Below are 14,150 nucleotides of genomic sequence, written 5' to 3'. Positions count from 1 at the left end.
ATCTACGAAGGCAAAAGAAACAAAAGCAAAAATGGACTATTGGGACTTCATCAAGTTAAGAAGCTTTTGCACAGCAAAGAATACAGTCAAGAAAACTAAAAGACAACCTACAGAATGGGAGAAGATATTTGCAAATGACGTATCAGATAATGGGCTAGTTTCCAAGATCTATAAAGAACTTATGAAACTCAACAGCAAAGAAACAAACAATCCAATCATGAAATGGGCAAAAGACATGAGGATAAATCTCACAGAGGAAGACATAGACATGGCCAACACACACATGAGAAAATGCTCTGCATCACTTGCCATCAGGGAAATACAAATCAAAACCACAATGAGATACCACCTCACACCAGTGAGAATGGGGAAAATTATCAAGGCAGGAAAACACAAATGTTGGAGAGGATGCGGAGAAAAGGGAACCGTCTTACACTGTTGGTGGGAATGTGAACTGGTGCAGCCACTCTGGAAAACTGTGTGGAGGTTCCTCAAAGAGTTGAAAATAGATCTACCCTACGACCCAGTAATTGCACTGTTGGGAATTTACCCCAAGGGTTCAGATGCAATGAAAGGCCGGGACACCTGCACCCCGATGTTTATAGCAGCAATGTCCACAATAGCCAAACTTTGGAAGGAGCCTCGGTGTCCATCAACGCATGAATGGATAAAGAAGATGTGGTTTTTGTATACAATGGAATATTACTCAGCTATTAGAAATGACAAATACCCACCATTTGCTTCAACGTGGATGGAACTGGAGGGTATTATGCTGAGTGAAGTAAGTCAGTCGGAGAAGGACAAACATTATATGTTCTCATTCATTTGGGGAATATAAATAATAGTGAAAGGGAGTATAAGGGAAGGGAGAAGAAATCTGTGGGAAATATCAGATAGGGGACAGAACATAAAGACTCCTAACTCTGGGAAATGAACTAGTGGTGGTGGAAGGGGAGGAGGGCGGGGGGTGGGGGTGAGTGGGTGATGGGCACTGAGGGGGACACTTGACGGGATGAGCACTGGGTGTTATTCTGTATGTTGGCAAATTGAACACCAATAAAAAATTATTTTATTAAAAAATATTTTGTGGTTATTTCTTGTGAAGTCTCCTTTCCCTATACATACATAATTTTAAAAATTATAATTTACCTTAGGAGTATAATAGTAAATGACGCCGAAATGTGATTGTGGATGGACTAGATGGCTCTTTATCTTGGCCCTGATATTTCCTGCCAAGGTGCTCCTGCTGCTACACCCACATATTACTGACCACTCAGAGTGAGAAAGACAAAGGAATGGATGTAGTGAGGGAAGCAGAAGGCAACCCAACTATTATTGTATTATTTCAAAGTGTTTCTTTAAAAAAAAAAAAGATTTTATTTATTTATTCATGAGAGATACAGAGAAAGAGGCAGAAAAATAGGCAAAGGGAGAACCAGGCTCTCTGTGGGGAGCCCAATGTGGCACTAGATCCCGGGATCCTGGGATCACATCCCGAGGCAGAGACAGATGCTCGACCGCTGAACCACACAGGCATCCTGATAGGTTCTACTAAGAGAACCTGTACTCTTTAAATAATCTTCACTTTCAGTGCAACACACTCTATGTCACAGATGTATTCCTGCAAATTTGTGCTCAAACTGGACTTCTTTCCAGCCCTATCTTCTCTTTTACTTCCACGATCATTTAAAAATTGCTGTATTTTCAAACTGATCTTCATTTAGCAGTGGTTCTACTATAACACAACTACTTCTCTCTGTCTAGAAGTTAATAGTGTATGCAGTGCTGATATGTACTACCTGGGAACTCCAGGGAACTCCTCCTTTTAAAAAGCTTGAAGTTGGGATCCCTGGGTGGCGCAGCGGTTTGGCGCCTGCCTTTGGCCCAGGGCGCGATCCTGGAGACCCGGGATCGAATCCCACATCGGGCTCCCGGTGCATGGAGCCTGCTTCTCCCTCTGCCTGTGTCTCTGCCTCTCTCTCTCTGTGACTATCATAAATAAATAAAAATTAAAAAAAAATAAAAAGCTTGAAGTCATTGATAAAGCAAAGAACTACTTTGTAATAGGCACAGTTGGGTCTCCAAAATGTTGCTTTTTATAGATCTAGAACTTTTGATTGAGTGTTCTCTTAAAATAAGATGTGCCTGAAAATGGATTACCAACTCAAATCTAGAAGCAAAAAATTATTTTCAAAAGATCTGAAAGACAAATGATGTTCAAGACTCATCTTTCTGCACAATTTTCAAATACAGATTTAAAAAATAACAATCTTTTTCACTAATATTAAAGATAGATAGCAATTTTAAGTTCTGCACAAATTCTTTTTATGCTATTGTATAAACTCAACCAAAGGAAATGACTTTCTGGTACATTGTGTATTTCTGATGTTAAAATCCTAACTCTGAGAAACGAACTAGGGGTGGTAGAAGGGGAGGAGGGCGGGGGTGGGGGTGACTGGGTGGCAGGCACTGAGGGGGGCACTTGACGGGATGAGCACTGGGTGTTACTCTGTATGTTGGCAAATTGAACACCAATAAAAAATAAATTTATTATTAAAAATAAAAATAAAAATAAAATTCTAAGTACAGCACTTTGGATATAGCTCATGCTTTGTACATTTACCTATATGTAAAACTATTTTAAATATTTACATATTATGCCAATAGCTTCCATACCAAAGTTGTATTTCTTCAAAACCTTAGATCATATTTTAATGTAAGAGCCAATATTTGAAGTATTATTACAGAGTATTATTTTGTAAATATATTTCTAAAGTCAATCCGAATAAAAAAGAAGAATCTCAGATCACATGTACCAAAGTGACTAGAAGTACCCTAAAGTATAATTGATTTCCATTCTAACAGTTGCTTCAGTAAAAATTCAAATCTCACAGTACACAAATGCATTTGAAAATATACAGACACATATATACACAGAGGTAGTTTTGGAGATTCTAATAATGAAATTTCCCATATGTGCTTATTATTTATTTTTCCTTTTCTAAGTTTTAATTTAAATTCCAGTTAGATAGCACACAGCACAATTTTCGTTTCAAGAATAGAATTCAGTGATTCCTCACTTACTACACCCAGTACCCATCACAATAAGTGCCCTCCTTAATAGCCATCACCCTGTTAACCCAACTGCCTGCACACCTGCCCTCCAACAATGCCTCAGTTTGTCCTCCATAGCAGGACATACTGTTAAAATGTCTACTGCAGAGATCCTCATGCAGAGCTTGATCTCACAACCCTGAGATCATGACCTGAACTGAAACCAAGAGTTGGACACTCAACAGACTAAATCACCTTGGTGCCTCTTACTGTTGTTGTTATTTTAATCTATTCTGATACCCTGTCTTTTGATGGACACATTTAATCCATTTGCAATCAGAGTGATTATTGATAGATTTGAGTTTAGCTCCATTATATTGCCTATTCATTGTTTCTGGAGTTTTATTCTCTGTTCCTTTCTAGTCTTTGTCCCTTTTGGTCTTTCTTTTACATGCCAAGAGTCCCCTTTAATATTTCTTGCAGGGCTAGTTTAGTTGTCACAAACTCCTTTTGTTTTTGTGTGGGAAACTCTTTAGCTTTCTTTTTATTCTGAATGATAGCTTTGTTGGATAAAATATTCTTGGCTGCATATTTTTCCCATCCAGCACGTTGAATATATTGTGATACTTTCTTTTGGCTTACAAATATCTGTGGACATATCTGCTTCTTTTTTTTAATAATAAATTTATTTTTTATTGGTGTTCAATTTGCCAACATACAAAATAACACCCAGTGCTCATCCCGTCAAGTGCCCCCCTCAGTGCCCGTCACCCGTTCAGACCCACCCCCCTCCCTCCTCCCCTACCTCCACCCCTAGTTCGTTTCCCAGAGTTAGGAGTCTTTATGTTCTGTCTCCCTTTCTGATATTTCCTACCCATTTCTTCTCCCTTTCCTTCTATTCTCTTTCACTATTATTTATATTCCCCAAATGAATGAGAACATATAATGTTCTTCTCCGATTGACTTATTTCACTCAGCATAATACCCTCCAGTTCCATCCACGTTGAAGCAAATGGTGGGTATTTGTCATTTCTAATGGCTGAGTAATATACCATTGTATACATAAACCACATCTTCTTTATCCATTCATGTTTTGATGGACACCGAGGCTCCTTCCACAGTTTGGCTATTGTGGACATTGCTGCTATAAACATAGGGATGCAGGTGTCCCGGCGTTTCATTGCATCTGTATCTTTGGGGTAAATCCCCAACAGTGAAATTGCTGGGTCATAGGGCAGGTCTACTTTCAACTCTTTGAGGAACCTCCACACAGTTTTCCAGAGTGGCTGCACCAGTTCACATTCCCACCAACAGTGTAAGAGGGTTCCCTTTTCTCCACATCCTCTCCAACATTTGAGGTTTCCTGCCTTGCTAATTTTTCCCATTCTCACTGGTGTGAGGTGGTATCTCATTGTGGTTTTGATTTGTATTTCCCTGATGGCAAGTGATGCAGAGCATTTTCTCATGTGCATGTAGGCCATGTCTATGTCTTCCTCTGTGAAATTTCTGTTCATGTCTTTTGCCCATTTCATGATTGGATTGTTTATTTCTTTGCTGTTGAGTTTCATAAGTTCTTTATAGATCTTGGAAACTAGCCCTTTATCTGATACGTCATTTGCAAATATCTTGTCCCATTCTATAGGTTGTCTTTTAGTTTTGTTGACTGTATTCTTTGCTGTGCAAAAGCTTCTTATCTTTTTTTTAAAGCTTCTTATCTTGATGAAGTCCCAATAGTTCATTTTTGCTTTTGTTTCTTTTGCCTTCATGGATGTATCTTGCAAGAAGTTACTGTGGCCCAGTTCAAAAAGGATGTTGCCTGTGTTCTCCTCTAGGATTTTGATGGAATCTTGTCTCACATTGGGACCTTCCATCCATTTTGAGTTTATCTTTGTGTATGGTGCAAGAGAGTGGTCTAGTTTCATTCTTCTGCATGTGGATGTCCAATTTTCCAACCACCATTTATTGAAAAGACTTTCTTCCAGTGGATAGTCTTTCCTCCTTTATCAAATATTAGTTGACCATAGGGTTGAGGGTCCACTTCTGGATTCTCTATTCTGTTCCATTGATCTATGTGTCTGTTTTTGTGCCAGTACCACACTGTCTTGATGAACACAGCTTTGTAGTACAACCTGAAATCTGGCATTGTGATGCCCCCAGCTATGGTTTTCTTTTTTAAAATTCCCCTGGCTATTCGGGGTCTTTTCTGATTCCACACAAATCTTAAAATAATTTGTTCTAACTCTCTGAAGAAAGTCCATAATATTTTGATAGGGATTGCATTAAACGTGTAAATTGCCCTGGGTAACATTGACATTTTCACAATATTAATTCTGCCACTCCATGAGCAGGGAATATTTTTCCATCTCTTTGTGTCTTCCTCAATTTCTTTCAGAAGTGTTCTATAGTTTTTAGGGTATAGATCCTTTACCTCTTTGGTTAGGTTTATTCCTAGGTATCTTATGCTTTTGGGTGCAATTGTCAATGGGATTGACTCCTTAATTTCTCTTTCTTCAGTCTCATTGTTAGTGTATAGAAATGCCACTGACTTCTGAGCATTGATTTTGTATCCTTCCACACTGCGAAATTGCTGTATGAGTTCTAGCAATCTTGGGGTGGAGGCTTTTGGGTTTTCTATGTAGGGTATCATGTCATCGGTGAAGAGGCAGAGTTTGACTTCTTCTTTGCCAATTTGAATGCCTTTAATGTCTTTTTGTTGTCTGATTGCGGAGGCTAGGACTTCCAATACTATGTTGAATAGCTGTGGTGAGAGTGGACATCCCTCTCTTGTTCCTGATCTTAGGGGAAAGGCTCCCAGTGCTTCCCCACTGAGAATTATATTTGCTGTGGGCTTTTCGTAGATGGCTTTTAATATGCAGAATAATGTGCCCTCTATCCCTACACTCTGAAGAGTTTTGATCAGGAATGGATGCTGTATTTTGTCAAATGCTTTTTCTGCATCTAATGAGAGGATCATATGGTTCTTGGTTTTTCTCTTGCTGATATGATGAATCACATTGATTTTTTTATGAGTGTTGAACCAGCCTTGCGTCCCGGGGATAAATCCTACTTGGTCATGGTGAATAATTTTCTTTTGTACTGTTGGATCTTATTGGCTAGTATCTTGTTGAGAATTTTTGCATCCATGTTCATCTGGGATATTGGTCTATAATTCTCCTTTTTCGTGGGGTCCTTGGTTTTGGAATTAAGGTGATGCTGGCCTCATAGAACGAATTTGGAAGTACTCCATCTCTTTCTATCTTTTCAAACAGCTTTAGTAGAATAGGTATGGTTTCTTCTTTAAACGTTTGATACAATTCCCCAGGGAAGCCATCTGGCCCTGGACTCTTGTGTCTTGGGAGGTTTTTGATGACTGCTTCAATTTCTTTCCTGGTTATCAGCCTGTTCAGATTTTCTATTTCTTCCTGTTCAAGTTTTGGTAGTTTGTGGATTTCCAGAAATGCGTCCATTTCTGGATTCTTCTACATTGCCTAATTTATTGGCGTATAGTTGTTCATAATATGTTTTTAAAATCATTTGTATTTCCTTGGTGTTGCTAGTGACATCTCCTTTCTCATTCATGATTTTATTAATTTGAGTCTTCTCTCTCTTCTTTTTAATAAGGCTGGCTAATGGTTTATGTATCTTATTAATTCTTTCAAAGAACCAACTCCTGGTTTTGTTGATCTGTTCCACAGTTGTTCTGGTCTCGATTTCGTTGAGTTCAGTTAGAATCTTTATTAACTCTCTTCTTGTGCTGGGTGTATGATCTATTTGCTGTTTTTTCTCTAGCTCCTTTAGGTATAAGGTTAGCTTTTGTATTTGAGTTCTTTCCAGTTTTTGGATGGATGCTTGTATTGCGATGTATTCCCCCCCTTAGGACTTCTTTTGCTGCATCCCAAAGATTTTGAATGGTTGTATCTTCATTCTCATTATTTTCCATGAACCCTTTTAATTCTTCCTTAATTTCCTGGTTGACCCTTTCATCTTTTAGCAGGATGGTCCTTAACCTCCCGGTGTTTGAAGTCCTTCCAAACTTCTTGTGATTTAGTTCTAATTTCAAGGCATTATAGTCTGAGAATACACAGGGGAGGATCCTAATCTTTTGGTTTCGGTTCAGACCCAGTTTGTGACCCAGTATGTGGTCTATTCTGGAGAAAGTTCCATGTGCACTTGAGAAGAATGTTTATTCAGTTGCGTTTGGATGTAAAGTTCTGTAGATATCTGTGAAATCCATCTGGTCCAGTGTATCATTTAAAGCTCTCCTTTCTTTGGAGATGTTGTGTTTAGAAGACCTATTGAGTGTAGAAAGCACTAGATTGAAGCAACCAAGTAAAAGTGTATTTTTATCTAAGTATGTCTTAACTTTGTTTATTAATTGATTGATATACTTGGCAGCTCCCACATTCGGGGCATAAATATTGTTGATTTTAGGTCCTCTCTTTGGATAGATCCTTGAAGTATCATATAGTGTCACTCTTCATCTCTTACTACAATCTTCGCGATAAACTTTACTTTATGTGATATAAAGATGGCTACCCCTGCTTTCTTTTGAGAAGCATTTGAATGGTAAATTGTCCTCCAACCTTTTATTTTCTGGCTGTAGGTGTCCTTATGTATAAAATGAGTCTCTTGTAGACAGCAAATAGATGGGTCTTGCTTTTTTATCCATTCTGAAATCCTGTGCCTTTTGATGCGGTCATTAAGCCCATTCATTTTCAGAGTTACTATTGAATGATATGAATTTAGTTTTCTCATTATACCTATTCAGTCCCTGTTTTTGTGGATTGTTCCTTTGGACCTCCTCTTTCTATTACAGAGCCCCCCTTAGTATCTTGTAGAGCTGGCTTGGTGGTCACATATTCTTTCAGTTTCTGCCTATCTTGGAAGCTCTTTATCTCTCCTTCTATTCTGCTTGAGAGCCTTGTTGGATAAAGTATTCTTGACTGCATGTTTTTCTCATTTAGGACCCTGAATATATCCTGCCATCCCTTTCTGGCCTGTCAGGTCTCTGTGGAGAGGTCTGCTGTTAATCTAATATTTCTGCCCATAAAATTTAGAGATTTCTTGTTTCTTGCTGCTTTAAGGATCTTCTCTTTATCTTTGGAATTTGCCAGTCTCACTATGAAATGTCGAGCTGTTGAGTGGTTTTTATTGATTTTCGGGCATGTCTCTATCTCCTGGATCTGAATGCCCGTTTCCCTTCCCAACTTATGGAGTTTCTCAGCTATGATTTTTTTCAGATACATATTCTAGACCTCTGTCCCTTTCGGCGCCCTCTGGAACCCCAATTAAACGTATATTTTTCCTTCTGAGGCTGTCATTTATTTCCCTTAACCTATCCTCATGATCTTTTAATTGTTTTTCTCTTTTTCCTCTATTTCCTTCCTTGCCATCAACTTGTCTTGTATGTCACTCACTCTTTCTTCTACCTCTTTAACCCTCATCGTTAGGACCTCTAGTTTGGGTCGCATCTCATTTGAGTTTTAATTTCTGCCTGATTAGTTCTAAATTTTGCAGTCATGAAGTCTCTTGAATCCTTTATGGTTTTTTTCTAGAGTCTCCAGTAGCTTTATAATTGTGCTTCTGAATTGGGTTTCTGACATTGAATTGTAATCCAAATTTTGTAACTCTATGGGAGAGACGACTGTTTCTGCTTCTTTCTTTTGAGGTGAGTTTTGCCTTCTAGTCATTTTGCTTAGTGCAGAGTGGCCAAAACCAGGTTGTTATGGGAAAGGTAGAAAAAGAGAGAAGAGAAAAAAGAAAAGAAAAAAGAAAAAAAGGGAAAAAAAGGGGGCGGGATAGCAAACAGAAAACAAAAAACAAAGAGGAGTATTCTCTGATTCTATATACTGTAAATCCCTCGACTTCCCCTGGAACTTTCCAGTACTGCTTGGTCAATAGCTTGCTTTTCCCCTGTCCATCTAGCTGGTCTTCTGGGGGAGGGGCCTGCTGTGCTGGTTCTCAGGTGTGAGCACCTGGGCGAGCTGCCCCGCCCCCTCCCTGGTGCTAGGCTCAGTGGGAGTTGTTTTTCCTTTTTATCCTGTGAGGCCACTGTGAGGCTCAGTGGGAGTTGTTTATCCTGTGAGGCCCCAGAGGAACAACAGTGGTGGCAGCCAGCTCTCCAGTCCTGGAGTCAGCTCCACTAGTAACTACCGCAGCTTCCAGTCTGCAGGGGCCTGGATGCTCCGGGGAAGGGGGGCGCTGATCTGCACAGCTTGGGGCCTCCCAGCAGCAGGAGCGTCCTTGCTGTCCTGTTCCCTTCCAGCCTCTGCCTGTCCCGGGTGGAGCTCCGGTTCCTGGGCCTTGTCCCTCGGCACCTGGGGTCCGGGGACTTTGCTTCTGGAATCGTGCTCCCGGGGCCACGCAGCTCCCTCCAGGGGGAGCCACCCAGGAGCTGCTCCCGGGTCTAGCCGGGCGCGCGCTGCAGCCCTTCAGGGAGCTCGGGGCACTCTCCCCGGGGCGCAGGTGCTCTGTTAGTGTCCCAGGGAGCTGAGGGCATCCCTGCCCCTCCTGGGATCCTGCTCCAATTCCCTGTGAGCGCCTTTCCCTCTGGGAAGAGTAGTGAAGCTCTTGCTTTTCCGAGCGGGTCTTTCCTGTCCTGGGGGCACTCTCCTCGGGGCCTTAGTCCGGCTCCTTGCGGCCCCCTCTCCCTTGAGTGCTTATTATTTATTTGTTTATTATTTTTTCCCCGTCTTCCTACCTTGCGGCCCCCTCTCCTTTCGATGCTTGTTATTTGTTTGTTTGTTTATTTATTTATTCCCCATCTTCCTACCTTGATAGAAGCAGGAACTCTTCTCACTGAAGCATTCCAGCTGTTCTCTCTTTAAATCTCAGACTGAATTCATAGGTTTTCAGGATTGATTTGAAGGTTATCTAGGTAATTTGGTGGGGACAGGTGACTTGGGGACCCTACTCTTCTGCCATCTTGCCCCCTCGTAACTGAGTCCTGTTATCTTTTGAATGCGTTCTGAGCTTTAGGAAACTACCTGAAATTGGCAGAAAATGTCAATTTCAAAGAACAAAATGTTTTATTTGATCCGGGAGCAAATAGTTCAATAAATGATTTCTGTATACAAAGAACATCAGCAATCCCTTATGTATTTCAAGTAAGTTGCTGGGGACTCAACCACCAAAGAGAAAAACATTTTAGGTTCTCATTCACCAAGTAAATATGAAAAACATTTCATATTCTCATATAACTGAGATGTGAAAAGTTTGTAAACAATCAATGTGATATAAAGCCGTAGCCCATGCCTCGAGCACTGATTTCAAACAGAATGAGGTCTGATGCTGGCATCTAGAACAATTAGCTAAGTAAATTAACCCATGTATCATTTGATTGCCTTTCTGACAAAACCCGACACAGCTGACAGATGCTTAGAAACAAAACTAAGTATATAGCTGGTCAATTAATTGTTTAAATAGATTGATATCAACAAATCAGTTCCAAGACAATCTTCAATTTCTTGGCATATATGCAAAGTTTTAATATTAAAAAATAGGAAACCACACCTGAAAGGCAACAAAACGCTTTTATTATCTCTGAAAACTTACTGCTACATAGTGAAAATTATGAATATTTATGCCTTTGAAGTACATATAAGAAAATTAACCAAGAGTAGAGATAAATTATTCAATATCAATAGCAGTAAATAATTTATTCATAAGAAAATTGTTTAATTCTTGCCTTAAAGGATCAATACTTCACAATCACATTTCAAAAAAAAAAATTGAGGTCTTTAGGACTTCAGATGAAAGGCTGCGACAGAAGTTATGATCACTAGCATGGTTGGTATTTTAGATAAAGGGCTGCCAATTTCAGAAACAATCATTCTGGAAGTTAACCATTAACATGGCCATTTTACTGTGGACAAGTAAATATCAGAGAGATGGAAAATTGAAACTCCGTTTTCCAATAGAAAAATACCTAAATTTATAATATCCCCCTACCTACCTCTCTGCTTTTCTAGGCAGGCATATATACTAGATATAGACAGTAGCAACATAGGGTAACTGGCTTTCATACAGATCACTAAATTGAATGGTATTATCATTTTTGGTTAATAAGAAGCATGTATAACTAAACATTTTAAACACATGAATCATGATTCTTTGATGACAGGATGCCTGGGTGGCTTAGCTGTTGAACGTCTGTCTACCTTTGGCTCAGGGCATGATCCCGGGGTCCGTGATCGAGTGCTGCATCAGGCTCCTTGCAGGGAGCCTGCAACTCCCTCTGCCTGTGTCCCTGCCTCTGTGTGTGTGTGTCTCATGAATAAAAAAATCCCTAAAAAATTATGTGATGACAATATTCAAAATTTTAAATTAGCCACTGAAATTCCTGTATCACAATACAACATATTAACTTTATTCATATAACTTCAGGCTTATGATTTTGCAACAAAGCCAAAAGTGTTTTCCTTTTTTGGTTTAAAACTATGAAAAAAATTTATTTGCAATAATTAAGATAGCTGAAAAGAAAGCTGTTAGAATAATTTCTATTACATTCTGAGGCAACAGGAAATATCTAAAGTTCTTTAACACAATGTTCTTATCAGTTATGCAGTATTTTAAATCACCACTAATCATAATCAGGAGCTTTTAAACATTTAAATAGTATTTAATAAATAACCTGGAAGAGAGATTATGATGCTGGCTAATGGATAAAATAGGGTACAGTGTGGGTTGGGCCATGAGACCACAGAGTATTTCCTTCCTTGTCTGCATATAGATAGCTGCAGTAAAGCTATCATGGCTTTTCTAGTTATTATTCTGGGTGTACCCTGATTGGTTGTTTACATAAATGTATATGCTGCAGTCAAGAGACTTTGACTCTTAGACTATAATAAAGTACAATATCTTAACTGATGCAACTCATTTCAATTGTATTCAGACTTAATACATTCATATAGTGGAACCTTTTATATTGCTGGTATTGAGGGGCAGGGCCAATACTTGGTGTTTCTAGGTACGTACTGTACATTTAGCACATGGCATTGTTGGATTTCAGGAAACGTGATTTAAGAAAGATCTGAATCTATATAAAAATGGATTATAATGTGATTCTACTATCCCTGGTTTGTAGGACATTATAAAAGTGGGAGCGAGAGGCAGAAGGGGCCAAAGAGATAGGAGATGGGGTATACCATGGGCGGAGGAGTTAGGAGCAGCCTGAGAGGCTGGGAAGGACTCCCTTCCAACTGGATTCAGCTATAGCTATGGGGGATTGGAAAGGTGAGGCAAGAGCTACATTCCTTGCTTCTTTCCATTTCCTATGAGTCTGTGACCTGACAGAACTAGCTTCCTTTAATTTCTCTGAAATCTGGAGAGGTCATAGCTCCACTGCAACTATGTGCTTTCTACTATAGCTATGGCCCTCTGGTAATGTAGGCCAGGATGCACAATAAACTTTTTGTATATTTAATTATTGAAATAAATCCAAACTATTGCTCAAAGAGAGCAGATTATCAGAACTTGGCATCTGGAAAAATCTTAACATAGTCACTGTCATTGTAACTAGGTTTGCTGGCTATGTATAGCTCTAACGTTTTTATGGTAAGCATATATTAGGGCTTATCAACTGTCATGTTGTATTCAGAGTTCTTAGTGGTTCAGGTTTACCCACCAGAAAAAGCATATGAAGAATTTATAGAGTGCTTTCCTTTTAAGATTCAAAACCACCATTCCATGTTACTATGTTTACTGGTCTATAAGATTATAAAACACTAATTTAGGAAATAGTTTTATTTCAAAAGCTTAATTGCAGTAAAGACACTGTGATCTACTGTGTTATGGGAGTTGACAGCAAACAATTCTTTGCTGCATAAGAGTTTTGACATTCGCCTCCAATTCAAGGGGAAAACAATTTTCCCCCCAAAATAGCATTCTACGGATTGCACTGCATTTATCTTCAAAATCATTCTCTTACAGTAGGCGATGTATTACTATTTTCACCTTACATATGGACGATGTGAGGTCTGGAAGTTAAACAATTTGTCCAATATCATCAGTAGTATAGCTAGGACTAAATTGGGTCCATACAAAATTAGGCTTTAGTTACCTGACTAGACAGAACTTCCACAAACTGATGAGCATATCCAAATCTTTCCTTCCATTTCTTCAGTCCTATAAGCTTTCCTAGTGTGTAAGTGATTCATATACAAATATCACTACTAACATTAAAAAACATTGAGTACTGGTCTCATGATTTATTTGTAGAAATGGGTACTTTAATACTGGTATTTTCAATAATTCTCAAAATAGAAACAAACCTCTATTCTAAACATAGGCTCCTGTCTAGATCATGATACTTTAGCCTTTCCTCAACTACATTTACATGCGCTTTTATCATTGGTGTCATCATGCCCATACCCATAAAGAAAATAGAATTAAAATAATCAAAGGAAATATGTGACCTGATTCTGAAGATGTGACTTTCAAACAAAGATCCAAAGTGGTAAGCAAAAGCTTTCTGAATACTATAGAATTACTAACAATGCATAGGTACACTTTTTACATCCATAGCTAGATTCCTGGGAATCCATTTGTATTTATCTGCTAGTTCCACATGTTTGGTATCTTAAAGTAGGCAAGCCAATGTGCTTTATAAGTGTTTTGCAAAGTTCTTGCAAAGTCCTCTTTAAGGGAAACCTCCTTTTGTATTTCTCTGACCTGCTTCTCTTGGTAATTATGTATGTCAACTGGCTGCTGTTTTCTAACATTTTTCAAACAGTTCTTCCAAGAAGAAGACTCTGAGGTCAGGAGGGATTTCCAAAGTGGGGTATCCAGTTTGGTGTATGTCTGTTACTGAGAGGCCTCCTCTGGGTTTCCCAAGCTTGCGCTTTCTTTGGGAGTCTCTGAGTTAGCTTCTAGTATGACACTGGCTTCAGAAGCCTCTGATTGTAAACTGTCTCCATCAGTGATAATATCTTCAGGATTTGGTGGGGGTGGACAGAAGTCTTCATTGGGGCAGATTAGCTGGAAAAGCGTTTCAGCCTGGCAATGGAAGAAAGGACATAATAGTTTTTGGATATCAGCTTAACATGAAATTATTTTAAAAATAAAGTATCACCCTTTAAAATTTCTTTAAGTTATAG

The 14,150-nt window shown here is 39.1% G+C and overlaps 1 protein-coding gene across 3 annotated transcripts in view; it reads right to left on the bottom strand.

Moving 5' to 3' along the window:
- Positions 1-10,567: 10,567 nt before the first annotated feature.
- Positions 10,568-14,150, bottom strand: part of CHM (CHM Rab escort protein) — a 244,705-nt gene continuing 241,122 nt past the window's right edge. For all 3 annotated transcript variants that reach the window (XM_077888545.1, XM_077888547.1, XM_077888546.1), the window contains one exon: positions 10,568-14,049. In XM_077888545.1, the coding sequence (XP_077744671.1) occupies positions 13,858-14,049 (192 nt within the window). In that variant the 3' untranslated portion in view covers positions 10,568-13,857. The remainder of the gene's footprint in view (positions 14,050-14,150) is intronic.

The sequence above is a fragment of the Canis aureus genome, chromosome X (genome assembly GCF_053574225.1).
Source record: "Canis aureus isolate CA01 chromosome X, VMU_Caureus_v.1.0, whole genome shotgun sequence".
NCBI lineage: Eukaryota > Metazoa > Chordata > Mammalia > Carnivora > Canidae > Canis > Canis aureus.
This window is presented reverse-complemented; position numbering and strand designations above follow the sequence as displayed.